The sequence below is a fragment of the Xenopus tropicalis genome, chromosome 7 (genome assembly GCF_000004195.4).
Source record: "Xenopus tropicalis strain Nigerian chromosome 7, UCB_Xtro_10.0, whole genome shotgun sequence".
Taxonomy (NCBI): Eukaryota; Metazoa; Chordata; class Amphibia; order Anura; family Pipidae; genus Xenopus; species Xenopus tropicalis.
In genome coordinates this window covers 9629318-9642517 of record NC_030683.2, presented here as the reverse complement: position 1 = coordinate 9642517, position 13200 = coordinate 9629318, and the positions used below count along the sequence as shown (strand labels likewise).

Genomic DNA, 13200 nt, shown 5'->3' with positions numbered 1-13200 from the left:
TTATAAATAAAGTTATACATACATACAAAAGAATTTTATTAATACATAAAAATGAAATGATCTTATAAACGCAGCCTAATCTGTGTGTATTTACTCATTTGTATATAAATAAGGGCACGCATTAAATCTACACATTGGACTAGAGTGTAAGCTCTTTTGGGCAGGGCCCTCTTCACCTGTTGTATCGGTTACTGATTGTTTTATATGTTACTCTGTATGTCCAATGTATGTAACCCACTTATTGTACAGCGCTGCGGGATATGTTGGCGCTTTATAAATAAATGTTGATGATAATAATAATAATAATTGGACTGTAAGCTCTTTGGGACGTCCCTATCATATGCTATTCATATCCCATGGCTCCGACTCTCACCCTGTGACAAGCGGAGAGCATCATCTGATTCCCTGGCCCCTCTCCTCCGATTTGCAAACTGCTTTGCATTTAAGCATTTAACTCCAAATCGGCTTTTAGCCTCATTCCACCCCTCCCCCTCCCCCCCCCCTTGTATCTCTCCCCTCTCCTAGAGATCCGCATACCTCTGTACAACACACAGGAGAGAAGGCAGGGGCAGGTAGAAGCACAGGATCAGAGTTACCTCCAGCAAAGGGCAGAGCGAGAGAAAACAATGTGATAAAGGGGGAGAAAGTCATCGATAAAGGAGAGTAACAGATGCAGGGGAAGGGGAGAGAGTAACTGGCAGTAGAAGACACCAGGGAGGAAGCCTACAGAAGAGAGTTCCAAGTCTAGAGAGAGTGACTGAGAGAGTAAGTGAGAGAGTGAGAGTAACAGCCATAGAAGGAGAGACTACCTGGCGGGTGTAAGTGGCCCTGGAAGGCAGAAGGTACCGCTGAGAAAGTAAGAGAAGAAGAAGAAGAAGAAGAAGAAGAAGAAGAAGGGGCAAAGGACCATCTTGACCAACTTGAGTGAGGAACTCTTTCTCCATTCATTTGCCGGCCCTTCAGGTGAGGAGTAGCTGGGATTAGTACTGGGGGTACTCAGGGTACTCAGGGTACTGCTATGTTGCTCAGCTGGCAGCGACTGACCAGCAATAAGTAACGTGTGTGTTTGTGTATATACACTGTGCCAATGTGAGTGACATTGTTTAGATGAGACTCGTACATTAGCGAATATCTGGTTATTAGCAGTAGGGGAGCTTGTGCTGTATTGTGCGATGGACGTGTGTGTATGGAGGTGTGGGTCTCTCCTTACACTGGGTGCCCTAATATTTACAACTAATTTGTGTTACCGATATTTATATACATAAAATGTGTATATTCCTGCAAAAGTAGTGTGTGTAGTACCCAGGCAAGGTTATATATTAGCAACTGGAGCCTGCTATGGTATGCTATGCAGCTAATGTGTGTAACCTGTCACTTGTCACTGTATATATTATTATAGGTTTGTTGTAAAGGTGGCCATTCAATGGGCAATATAAGCTGCCAGCTCCAGACTAAGTTGCCAACTTATTGACCTGTGTATGCGGGCCTCGCAACTGCCGGCTTTATTGACATGGGGATAGAAATTGGGTAGGTTTGAAGGTTCTGGTGGGCAAAGACCACAGAAGTGCATTGATGTGTCATTGCCCAACAGTTCTGAATAGGGCCATATGAGGATTCACTTTTGGCCAGGGGCCAAACAATCAGATCAGCCCAGTTTGGCCTATATATAGGATATATATAAATCCATATGGTTAAATGCCCATAATAGCATGTGCTGGTTCCTATAGTTGTAGTTGTGTGGTAAAGATAATAGCCTCTGGGAAGGGACTGGGGCTCTGGGATAGCAGGTATAGTAGGGAGAGATGGTGCCTATAGTAGCAGTGGGATAATAGCCTCTGGGAAGGGACTGGGGCTGTGGGATAGCAGGTATAGTAGGGAGAGATGGTGCCTATAGTAGCAGTGGGGGGGGTAATAGCCTCTGGGAAGGGACTGGGGCTGTGGGATAGCAGGTATAGTAGGGAGAGATGGTGCCTATAGTAGCAGTGGGGGGATAATAGCCTCTGGGAAGGGACTGGGGCTGTATGATAGCAGGTATAGTAGGGAGAGATGGTGCCTATAGTAGCAGTGGGGGGGTAATAGCCTCTGGGAAGGGACTGGGGCTGTGGGATAGCAGGTATAGTAGGGAGAGATGGTGCCTATAGTAGCAGTGGGGGGGATAATAGCCTCTGGGAAGGGACTGGGGCTGTGGGATAGCAGGTATAGTAGGGAGAGATGGTGCCTATAGTAGCAGTGGGGGGATAATAGCCTCTGGGAAGGGACTGGGGCTGTGGGATAGCAGGTATAGTAGGGAGAGATGGTGCCTATAGTAGCAGTGGGGGGATAATAGCCTCTGGGAAGGGACTGGGGCTGTGGGATAGCAGGTATAGTAGGGAGAGATGGTGCCTATAGTAGCAGTGGGGGGATAATAGCCTCTGGGAAGGGGACTGGGGCTGTGGGATAGCAGGTATAGTAGGGAGAGATGGTGCCTATAGTAGCAGTGGGGGGATAATAGCCTCTGGGAAGGGACTGGGGCTGTGGGATAGCAGGTATAGTAGAGAATAATGGTGCCTATAGTAGCAGTGGGGGAATAATAGCCTCTGGAAGGGACTGGGGCTGTGGGATAGCAGGTATAGTAGGGAGAGATGGTGCCTATAGTAGCAGTGGGATAATAGCCTCTGGGAAGGGACTGGGGCTGTGGGATAGCAGGTATAGTAGGGAGAGATGGTGCCTATAGTAGCAGTGGGATAATAGCCTCTGGGAAGGGACTGTGGCTGTGGGATAGCAGGTATAGTAGGGAGAGATGGTGCCTATAGTAGCAGTGGGGGGATAATAGCCTCTGGGAAGGGACTGGGGCTGTGGGATAGCAGGTATAGTAGGGAGAGATGGTGCCTATAGTAGCAGTGGGGGATAATAGCCTCTGGGAAGGGACTGGGGCTGTGGGATAGCAGGTATAGTAGGGAGAGATGGTGGCAGCTAAGCAAGATGATGATTATAAGAGTAAACATACAACTTACAAGCTGGCAGAGGTGCTGGCAGTTCTACATTATATAATTAAAAGAGTCCTGTGCTGTATTCACTCCTATAACTCTATATAAATAGCATGTATGTATGAATTGTGTGTATGAATTGTATTTACTATGTACCAGTATAGCAGGTTTCTTTGCTGGGTAACATAAATGAAGATTATGTATGTAAATGTGCCGAAACCAGTAATACTGGCATGGCCCTGTGCCTGGGCTGTGTGTGCAGGTGTGTGAGAGCGGGACGTGTGCGGCCCATTCCCATGTCAGTCACTGCGCGGGGCAGACAGTCGGGCTCTGCTGACGTAACACTGTGTTTGCATTACCTGCACATATACATAAACACACAAATATTTGCTCTCTCGCTATGAGAGAAACCATGGGTGGGACTCTTTTATTTTGGTTCAGACATGGCCATACAAGACGTAATAGGGTTGGCTTATGTCAACTGGGTTATCAGTGAGTGTGGGGGGACCTTAGGCCGACCATTCTGAGTGACTGGCGAGACACCCAGTTTGAACTCACTCAGCACTTCCTGCATGAAAACCTGTTGCATAGTTGTCTCCCATGTCCCATCTCGCTCATTGATTGGCCTAACCGCCTGTCTCCCATGTCCCATCTTGCTCACTGATAGGCCTAGCTGCTTGTCTCCCATGTCCCATCTCGCTCATTGATTGGCCTAACCGCCTGTCTCCCATGTTCCATCTTGCTCACTGATTGGCCTAGCTGCTTGTCTCCTATGTCTCATCTTGCTCACTGATAGGCCTAGCTGCTTGTCTCCTATGTCTCATCTTGCTCACTGATAGGCCTAGCTGCTTGTCTCCTATGTCTCATCTTACTCACTGATTGGCCTAGCTGCTTGTCTCCTATGTCTCATCTTACTCACTGATTGGCCTAGCTGCTTGTCTCCTATGTCTCATCTTGCTCACTGATTGGCCAAGCTGCTTGTCTCCTATGTCTCATCTTGCTCACTGATTGGGCTAGCTGCTTGTCTCCTATGTCTCATCTTGCTCACTGATTGGCCTAGCTGCTTGTCTCCTATGTCTCATCTTACTCACTGATTGGCCTAGCTGCTTGTCTCCTATGTCTCATCTTACTCACTGATTGGCCTAGCTGCTTGTCTCCTATGTCTCATCTTACTCACTGATTGGCCTAGCTGCTTGTCTCCCATGTCTCATCTTGCTCACTGATTGGGCTAGCTGCTTGTCTCCCATGTCTCATCTTGCTCACTGATTGGGCTAGCTGCTTGTCTCCTATGTCTCATCTTGCTCACTGATTGGCCTAGCTGCTTGTCTCCCATGTCTCATCTTGCTCACTGATTGGGCTAGCTGCTTATATGGTTCCCATACACGTTGAGATTCGCTCCCTGGGGACAAATGATCGAATTATATTGGCGGCAATGGGGCAGCCGATTCGGGGACCGCATTAACGAGCCGACATGGTCCCCGATCCGACTGAATTTTCTAACCTGGCCGATCAATATCTGGCCAATTTCAGGCCAAATATCAGTCGGGCAGGCCCCTCGTTTCTGCCCCTACACAGGCCGATAAGCTGCCGAATCAGTCCAAGGGATCAATATCGGCAGCTACAATTGGCCCGTGTATGGGGACCTTTAGGCATGCCCTTGGCAATGGAGAGTTTCCTTGAAGTAGGTAGCAATGGACCACCCAAAGCCACCAGCAGCAAGAAGCAATGTAATAGTGTAGAGTAGTCAGTAATGAACCCATTTCCATTGGTGTTTGTCCTTGGCGCTATTGAGATCCTCCAGGAAGTACCATATATTTGATACAATTTAGCCAGTTTAACAGGTCCTACCCAACCAAACCTTTTGTTTCGTCAACAAAACTTTATACATTCTGGTGCTCCACTTTGGGAAGCTTTTATAGCTTGGGAATGCTGAAGCGGCAAACCGTCTGTACCCAAAATAAAGGGGGTGGGCACTCAAGAAAGCCACATAGGTCACTAAAAAAGTAATTCAAAGAAACTGAATTCAACATCTCAACCACCATATGTGTTTTGTGCTTCCAGCACGAAACGCATAAGGCAGTTGAGATGTTGGATCAATAAGGATTTTTTTTTAATGTACTTTTTGGTGACCTGTGTGGTTGACTTGGGTGCCTTCCCTCCTTTTTTTGGTACTTGCTGAAGCCCATGGAAAGTCAACGTTTCAGTCCAGCAGGTATAGAATTAGCACAGAAAGCTAGGTCAGGGTCAGAGCCCTCGAGGCTAATCAACAAAGTTAGTGTAAGGCTTAAGTTATGTCACACAGAGAGATTAGTAGCTGCTATTTGTAGTTGGCTAAGCCTAAGGGCAATGGCAGGTATGGAGCTTTCATTGTTGCTCTCCTCTTGAGCAGAACATCAGCAGTCTAAATGCTATTAAAGAAGAAATAATTATGGATTATATCAAATGCTATATTCTACATTCTGAACTTACTGTACCAGCTGCCCTATAACAGTAATGATCCAGGTCTTAAAAGTTTCTCCCAGCAGCTCCCCATCTTGGATCCTGCTGTTCCCTAGTTTGAGTGTCAGTGGCACTGCACGTGCTCAGTGGGCTCTGGGCTGATATTGGGAAAATAAGCTTAGCGGCTGACGAAATGATCAAAAATGAGCAGAAACTGAGGTAACATCTCTCATAGAAGGTGATTTTATAGGGATGACTATTAGGCACGTGCTGGGAATCAGCAGAAAAGAAGATGGGGGGCTACTGGGGGGCACCTACAGAGGCACAGATCTTCCCTGCTAAAGGGCTCTGGTTGCCTTGGGCTGGTAGAGAACCCCAAAACATATGGTCTAGACTAATACTTTGTTTTCTTTCTGTATAGAGGGTACAGTTTGTCTATCAGAGGGTACGGTTTGTCTATCAGAGGGTACAGTTTGTCTATCAGAGGGTACAGTTTGTCTATCAGAGGGTACAGTTTGTCTATCAGAGGGTACAGTTTGTCTATCAGAGGGTGCAGTTTGTCTATCAGAGGGTACAGTTTGTCTATCAGAGGGTACAGTTTGGCTATCAGAGGGTACAGTTTGTCTATCAGAGGGTACAGTTTGGCTATCAGAGGGTACAGTTTGTCTATCAGAGGGTACAGTGTGTCTATCAGAGGGTGCAGTTTGTCTATCAGAGGGTGCAGTTTGTCTATCAGAGGGTGCAGTTTGTCTATCAGAGGGTACAGTTTGTCTATCAGAGGGTACAGTTTGTCTATCAGAGGGTACAGTTTGTCTATCAGAGGGTACAGTTTGGCTATCAGAGGGTACAGTTTGTCTATCAGAGGGTACAGTTTGGCTATCAGAGGGTACAGTTTGTCTATCAGAGGGTACAGTTTGTCTATCAGAGGGTACAGTGTGTCTATCAGAGGGTACAGTTTGTCTATCAGAGGGTACAGTTTGTCTATCAGAGGGTACAGTTTGGCTATCAGAGGGTACAGTTTGGCTATCAGAGGGTACAGTTTGGCTATCAGAGGGTACAGTTTGTCTATCAGAGGGTACAGTTTGGCTATCAGAGGGTACAGTTTGGCTATCAGAGGGTACAGTTTGTCTATCAGAGGGTACAGTTGGCTATCAGAGGGTACAGTTTGGCTATCAGAGGGTACAGTTTGTCTATCAGAGGGTACAGTTTGGCTATCAGAGGGTACAGTTTGTCTATCAGAGGGTACAGTTTGTCTATCAGAGGGTACAGTTGGCTATCAGAGGGTACAGTTTGTCTATCAGAGGGGTACAGTTTGCTATCAGAGGGTACAGTTTGTCTATCAGAGGGTACAGTTTGTCTATCAGAGGGTACAGTTTGTCTATCAGAGGGTACAGTTTGTCTATCAGAGGGTACAGTTCTATCAGAGGGTACAGTTTGTCTATCAGAGGTACAGTATCAGAGGGTACAGTTTGTCTATCAGAGGGTACAGTATCAGAGGGTACAGTATCAGAGGGTACAGTTTGGCTATCAGAGGGTACAGTTTATCAGAGGGTGCAGTTTGTCTATCAGAGGGTACAGTTTGGCTATCAGAGGGTACACTATCAGAGGTACAGTTTGTCTATCAGAGGGTACAGTTGTCTATCAGAGGGTACAGTTTGGCTATCAGACAGTGTCTATCAGAGGGTACAGTTGGCTATCAGAGGGTACAGTTTGTCTATCAGAGGGTACAGTTTGGCTATCAGAGGGTACAGTTTGTCTATCAGAGGGTACAGTTTGTCTATCAGAGGGTACAGTTTGGCTATCAGAGGGTACAGTTTGTCTATCAGAGGGTACAGTTTGGCTATCAGAGGGTACAGTTTGTCTATCAGAGGGTACAGTTTGGCTATCAGAGGGTACAGTTTGTCTATCAGAAGGTACAGTTTGGCTATCAGAGGGTACAGTTTGTCTATCAGAGGGTACAGTTTGGCTATCAGAGGGTACAGTTTGTCTATCAGAGGGTACAGTTGGCTATCAGAGGGTACAGTTTGTCTATCAGAGGGTACAGTTTGGCTATCAGAGGGTACAGTTGTCTATCAGAGGGTACAGTTTGGCTATCAGAGGGTACAGTTTGGCTATCAGAGGGTACAGTTTGTCTATCAGAGGGTACAGTGTGTCTATCAGAGGGTACAGTTTGGCTATCAGAGGGTGCAGTTTGTCTATCAGAGGGTACAGTTTGGCTATCAGAGGGTACAGTTTGTCTATCAGAGGGTGCAGTTTGTCTATCAGAGGGTACAGTGTGTCTATCAGAGGGTACAGTTTGGCTATCAGAGGGTACAGTTTGGCTATCAGAGGGTACAGTTTGGCTATCAGAGGGTACAGTTTGTCTATCAGAGGGTACAGTTTGGCTATCAGAAGGTACAGTGTGTCTATCAGAGGGTGCAGTTTGTCTATCAGAGGGTACAGTGTGTCTATCAGAGGGTACAGTTTGTCTATCAGAGGGTACAGTTTGTCTATCAGAGGGTACAGTTTGTCTATCAGAGGGTACAGTTTCTATCAGAGGGTACAGTTTGGCTATCAGAGGGTGCAGTTTGTCTATCAGAGGGTACAGGTGTGTCTATCAGAGGGTACAGTTTGGCTATAGAGGGTACAGTTTGGCTATCAGAGGGTACAGTTTGGCTATCAGAGGGTACAGTTTGTCTATCAGAGGGTTACAGTTTGGCTATCAGAAGGTACAGTGTGTCTATCAGAGGGTGCAGTTTGTCTATCAGGAAGGTACAGTGTGTCTATCAGAGGGTACAGTTTGTCTATCAGAGGGTGCAGTTTGTCTATCAGAGGGTACAGTGTGTCTATCAGAGGGTACAGTTTGGGCTATCAGAGGGTACAGTTGGCTATCAGAGGGTACAGTTTGGCTATCAGAGGGTACAGTTTGTCTATCAGAGGGTACAGTTTGGCTATCAGAAGGTACAGTGTGTCTATCAGAGGTGCAGTTTGTCTATCAGAAGGTACAGTGTGTCTATCAGAGGGTACAGTTTGGCCTATCAGAGGGTGCAGTTTGTCTATCAGAGGGTGCAGTGTGTCTATCAGAGGGTACAGTTTGGCTATCAGAGGGTACAGTTTGGCTATCAGAGGGTACAGTGTGTCTATCAGAGGGTACAGTTTGGCTATCAGAGGGGTACAGTTTGGCTATCAGAGGGTACAGTGTGTCTATCAGAGGGTGCAGTTTGTCTATCAGAGGGTACAGTTTGGCTATCAGAGGGTACAGTTTGGCTATCAGAGGGTACAGTTTGTCTATCAGAGGGTACAGTTTGTCTATCAGAGGGTACAGTTATCAGAGGGTACAGTGGCTATCAGAGGTTTTGTCTATCAGAGGGTACAGTTTTGCTATCAGAGGGTGCAGTTTTGCTATCAGAGGGTACAGTTTGTCTATCAGAGGGTACAGTTTGGCTATCAGAGGGTACAGTTTGTCTATCAGAGGTACAGTGGGTCTATCAGAGCAGTTTGTCTATCAGAGGGTACAGTCTATCAGAGGGTACAGTTTGGCTATCAGAGGTACAGTTTGTACAGTATCAGAGGGTACAGTGAGGGTGTCTATCAGAGGGTACAGTTGGCTATCAGAGGGTACAGTTTGTCTATCAGAGTGTACAGTTTGGCTATCAGAGGGTACAGTTTGTCTATCAGAGGGTACAGTTTGTCTATCAGAGGGTACAGTGTGTCTATCAGAGGGTACAGTTTGTCTATCAGAGGGTACAGTTTGTCTATCAGAGGGTACAGTTTGTCTATCAGAGGGTACAGTGTGTCTATCAGAGGGTACAGTTTGTCTATCAGAGGGTGCAGTTTGTCTATCAGAGGGTACAGTGTGTCTATCAGAGGGTACAGTTTGGCTATCAGAGGGTACAGTTTGGCTATCCTGCCTAAAGGAATGTATTCTTATGATCAGTTTAACTCATGGCTTTTCTTATTAGGGCAGGTACCTTTATGCTTCTTCTAAGAACACCTGACAGGGACGGATTACCTGGGCACTAGCCTACGGGCCACCTATTGTTAGGAGCCCAGTGCTGGAATTAAAATGAAACGTATGGAAGGAGTCCTACACCATCTCCTGGCTGGGTGTCCCTACAGGATCCCTACGGGATGAACTCTTTTGCCTTCTTTTGTTTCTATAGAAAAGGAAATCAAAGAAGCAAGAATAAGTCTTTTTATAATTATTATTACTATTATTATTATTGTTAATGAGAGGGCAAGGGCTTACAGTCTATAGGGAGGGGATAATTGATACAAAGGTATAAAACGATGTGGCTATGGGGGAAGGTGGGGAAATTTTGACAGTGTTATGGCCGGGTTAGTGAGCAGGCAGTGAGTCAGCAGAATGGGATGTGTAGAAGCTGATGTGCTATGGGATATCCCATGTCTGTTTGGTTAGCAGGTAAGGGTGTAGGCTTCATGGTAAGGGAATGTTTCATGGAAAGGGTAGCCAGTGCTGGGAGTTGTAGCAAGGAGCAGCAGAGGTGCTGGGAGTTGTAGCAAGGAGCAGCAGAGGTGCAGGGAGTTGCAGAGAGGTGCAGCAGAGGTGCAGGGAGTTGCAGAGTTGCCTCCTACATGTGCCTGCACTCGAATAAATAGAATACGCTCGGGTGCAGGCACAAACATTTTTATGTGTATTCCCGCTACATGTGCCTGCACCCGAACGTATTCCATTTATTCCGGTGCAGGCACATGTAGGAGGCGTAGGGCGGAATTTTGCCGAAAATATCCGCCCTATGCCTTGTCTGGCATTAGCCTAAAGGTAGCCATATATGGGCGGATTTCAGCTGCCTACTTGGGTCCTTCAGACCAATTCAGCAGCTTATCTACCTGTATATGGGGCCACCTAATGGGCCTATTCTGACATCAGCCTCATCTGACATCAGCCTTAGGTTACCGACTGATTTAACATTTACAGGATGGGTTAGGGACAGGGGGACATTAATCTGACCCCCGAAATGGCAAGTCACTAAGCTCTATAAAACACTTCTTGTGTTTTTCTGTAATAATGGCCCAAATTCAATTAGATGAGAAAAAAGTATCTCATGGTTTATCTCAGGAAAAATAGATGTCTCTAGGGAAACTGGAAGCAGAAGATGCAGCTTTTGAGCTTATTGGGCAAGAACAGTCCGGTTATACCAAAGAGGGCACCAGTCTTTCTGTGAAAGAAACTTATCAGAATAGCCTAACCTTCCTCCAACCATGGATTTTTACCTTCCGTACTTACTGGAAGCCTTTCTATTTGGGCATGTAGGTTAATCCTTCCCATCCTGTACCCATAGCAAGTCCTCCTATAGATTTCTAATCCCCTCCCTCTCCTCTACAGGTCATTTCTCACCATTAGCCTTGGAACTTTACATACTTGGTCATTGTCACTCTCGTCATGGGATATGAAACCCAACCACATGATTTTCCCCAGTTCTGATGTTTGTCTTTTCCTTTCTCCATTACTATAATCCTCCCTGCTCTCTCTCTTGGGATTCTGCTGGGTATTAAATAAACAAGTATGTAAAGGGCAGAGGGCCATAAAAGTTATTTACAGTCCAGGTTAAATAAACCCTAAAGTGCACATAAATATGTATTTTTGCCACTGGTTATGCCACTTAAATTTGTCAAGTTTCACTGAATTCTGTTAATGCCTATAAGAGGGGCCTGGATGAGTTCTTGAACAAGCTGAATATCCAAGGCTATTGTGATACTAATATCTACAGTTAGTATTACTGGTTGTATATATATAGTTTATGTATGTGAGTATATAGAATGGTGTGGGTTAGGTGTGCTGGGTTTACTTGGATGGGTTGAACTTGATGGACTCTGGTCTTTTTTCAACCCTATGTAACTACAGTATGTAACTACACATTATTGATATTCTGCAAGTTTTAATTGCCTTCCAATGGATTCTGTTATTGGTATTACATTTCATTAGTTGTGTCCCGTGCCCCCTCCCATAATAGCATACTACAGGGAGTAACTACCCTTGCAATAAACCCTTCTTATGCCCTGGGTGAAACCTCCTTTGCTCCAGTCTAAATGGAGGTCCCTTTGTCACTTGTTCTAGTGAGGAAATGTTTGAGAGAATTAATTACACTGATATGTCATTATATCATTCATTCCCTTAATTAATCAGGTTATGTGATTTTGATATGGCGGCCATATATTCAAGAGGCAGCCCAACCAATGATTCATACAAGGGCAGAATTGTCTTTGCTGCCCTTCAATCAGCCCCACCATAGGCACGTAGCTGGAGCAGTTATTAGAAGCTAAGGGGCCCCATAAGAACAAAGAACTATAAAATACAGAGTAAAGGGCCCATGTATTATCAGCCCAACTCTATCAAGCCCTACATGTTTTATTATGATTGCAGCATTTGTGTGTGGAGCAGCAAGAAGAGACCCAGTGCAAATTTTACACCAAACCCCATGGTCTTTTAGTTACACCCTGCCACACCAACATTTTATAAGCTTTAGCTGCTCCCTGGCTCTAATGCTGCCAAGTTTGCTGTGTAATATTCTGCCTTGTCCCTGTCCGTCTCACATTTCCCATTGATTTGTATGTTGTGATGAGAACTACACAACCTAACAGCCCCAGGAGTGGTGCCTTGCACTGTAGTGCTCTATGGTTTGATTCCAAAGCACATTCAGCATGGAGCCTATAGGAGCCTGGTAGCTGGTTTGTAGGGAAGTAAGAATATTATGTGAAGAATAAATGTGTTTATCATGTGCTGTAAGGTTGTGTGTATACATGATAAGTAAAGATCTAAATTCTATGGCAGCCTAAATTCTATGTTTGTTCATGTTCTTCATATCTACTTACTTATATTTGCCACATTTCTGCTCCATCCCTTCCTTACCCTGTTATCTCTTGTATCCACAGAGTCCTAACAATGGGGGAGTTGGAACAGTTGCGCCAGGAGGCTGAGGCACTGAAGAAGCAGATTGCGGTAACCCAGACCCATTCCATTTGTTTTTATTGCACTACTTCATAGGGATGCACCAAATCTTTTTTTAATTATTTGCCTCCCTCTTCTGCCTTTTCTCCAGCTTTCAAATGGGGGTCGCTGACCCCGGCAGCTAAAACACTATTGCTCTGTGAGCTTACAATTTTATTATTATTGCTACTTTTTATTCCCTTATCTCCTATTCATATTCCAGTCTCTCATTCAAACCACTTAGTTGCTAAGATAAACAAGACCCTGGCAACCAGACTGCTGAAATGCCAAACTACAGAGTTGCTGAACAAAAAAGGAAATGACCAGAAAACTTCAAATAATAAATAATGAAAGCCATTGTCTAACAATACCGTTTTCTACATCATACGGAAAGTTAATTAGAAGATGAACATGGCTTGAAGGCTTTGGATTCCATTTGGCAGAAACACTTCTAAAAGCTGCAAACTATTCCAAACCAACTCCTGGATTCAGTGCATCCCTACTACCTACACAGGGTAAACTGCACTCTTGAAGCAACTACCAATGCTTTGCCATTCTATGATCCTGACCGGATCACCGGATCTAACCGGATCCCCGTTATATATAACATAGGCAGATTGCAAGCTTAATGCCTTCAGCCAGGGCCGGAACTAGGGGTAGGCAGAAAAGGCATGTGCCTAGGGCTCAGTGGTGGGGGCACCAAGTATGTGCAGGTATGGGATCCCTTATCCGGAAACTCGTTATCCAGAAAGCTCCGAATTACTGAAAGCCTGTCTCCCATAGACCCCATTTTAATCAAATAATTCAGAATTTGAAAACTGCTTTCCTTTTTCTCTGTAATAATAAAACAGTACCTGTACTTGATCC

General features: G+C 45.3%; 1 protein-coding gene across 1 annotated transcript in view; it reads left to right on the top strand.

The window, feature by feature from the left end:
* The first annotated feature begins 561 nt into the window (after positions 1 to 561).
* gnb3 (guanine nucleotide binding protein (G protein), beta polypeptide 3) overlaps positions 562 to 13200 on the top strand; it is a 29023-nt gene continuing 16384 nt past the window's right edge. The window contains exons 1-2 of the mRNA NM_001011107.1: positions 562 to 963; positions 12279 to 12345. Coding sequence (NP_001011107.1) covers positions 12289 to 12345 — 57 coding nt within the window. The 5' untranslated portion in view covers positions 562 to 963; positions 12279 to 12288. The remainder of the gene's footprint in view (positions 964 to 12278; positions 12346 to 13200) is intronic.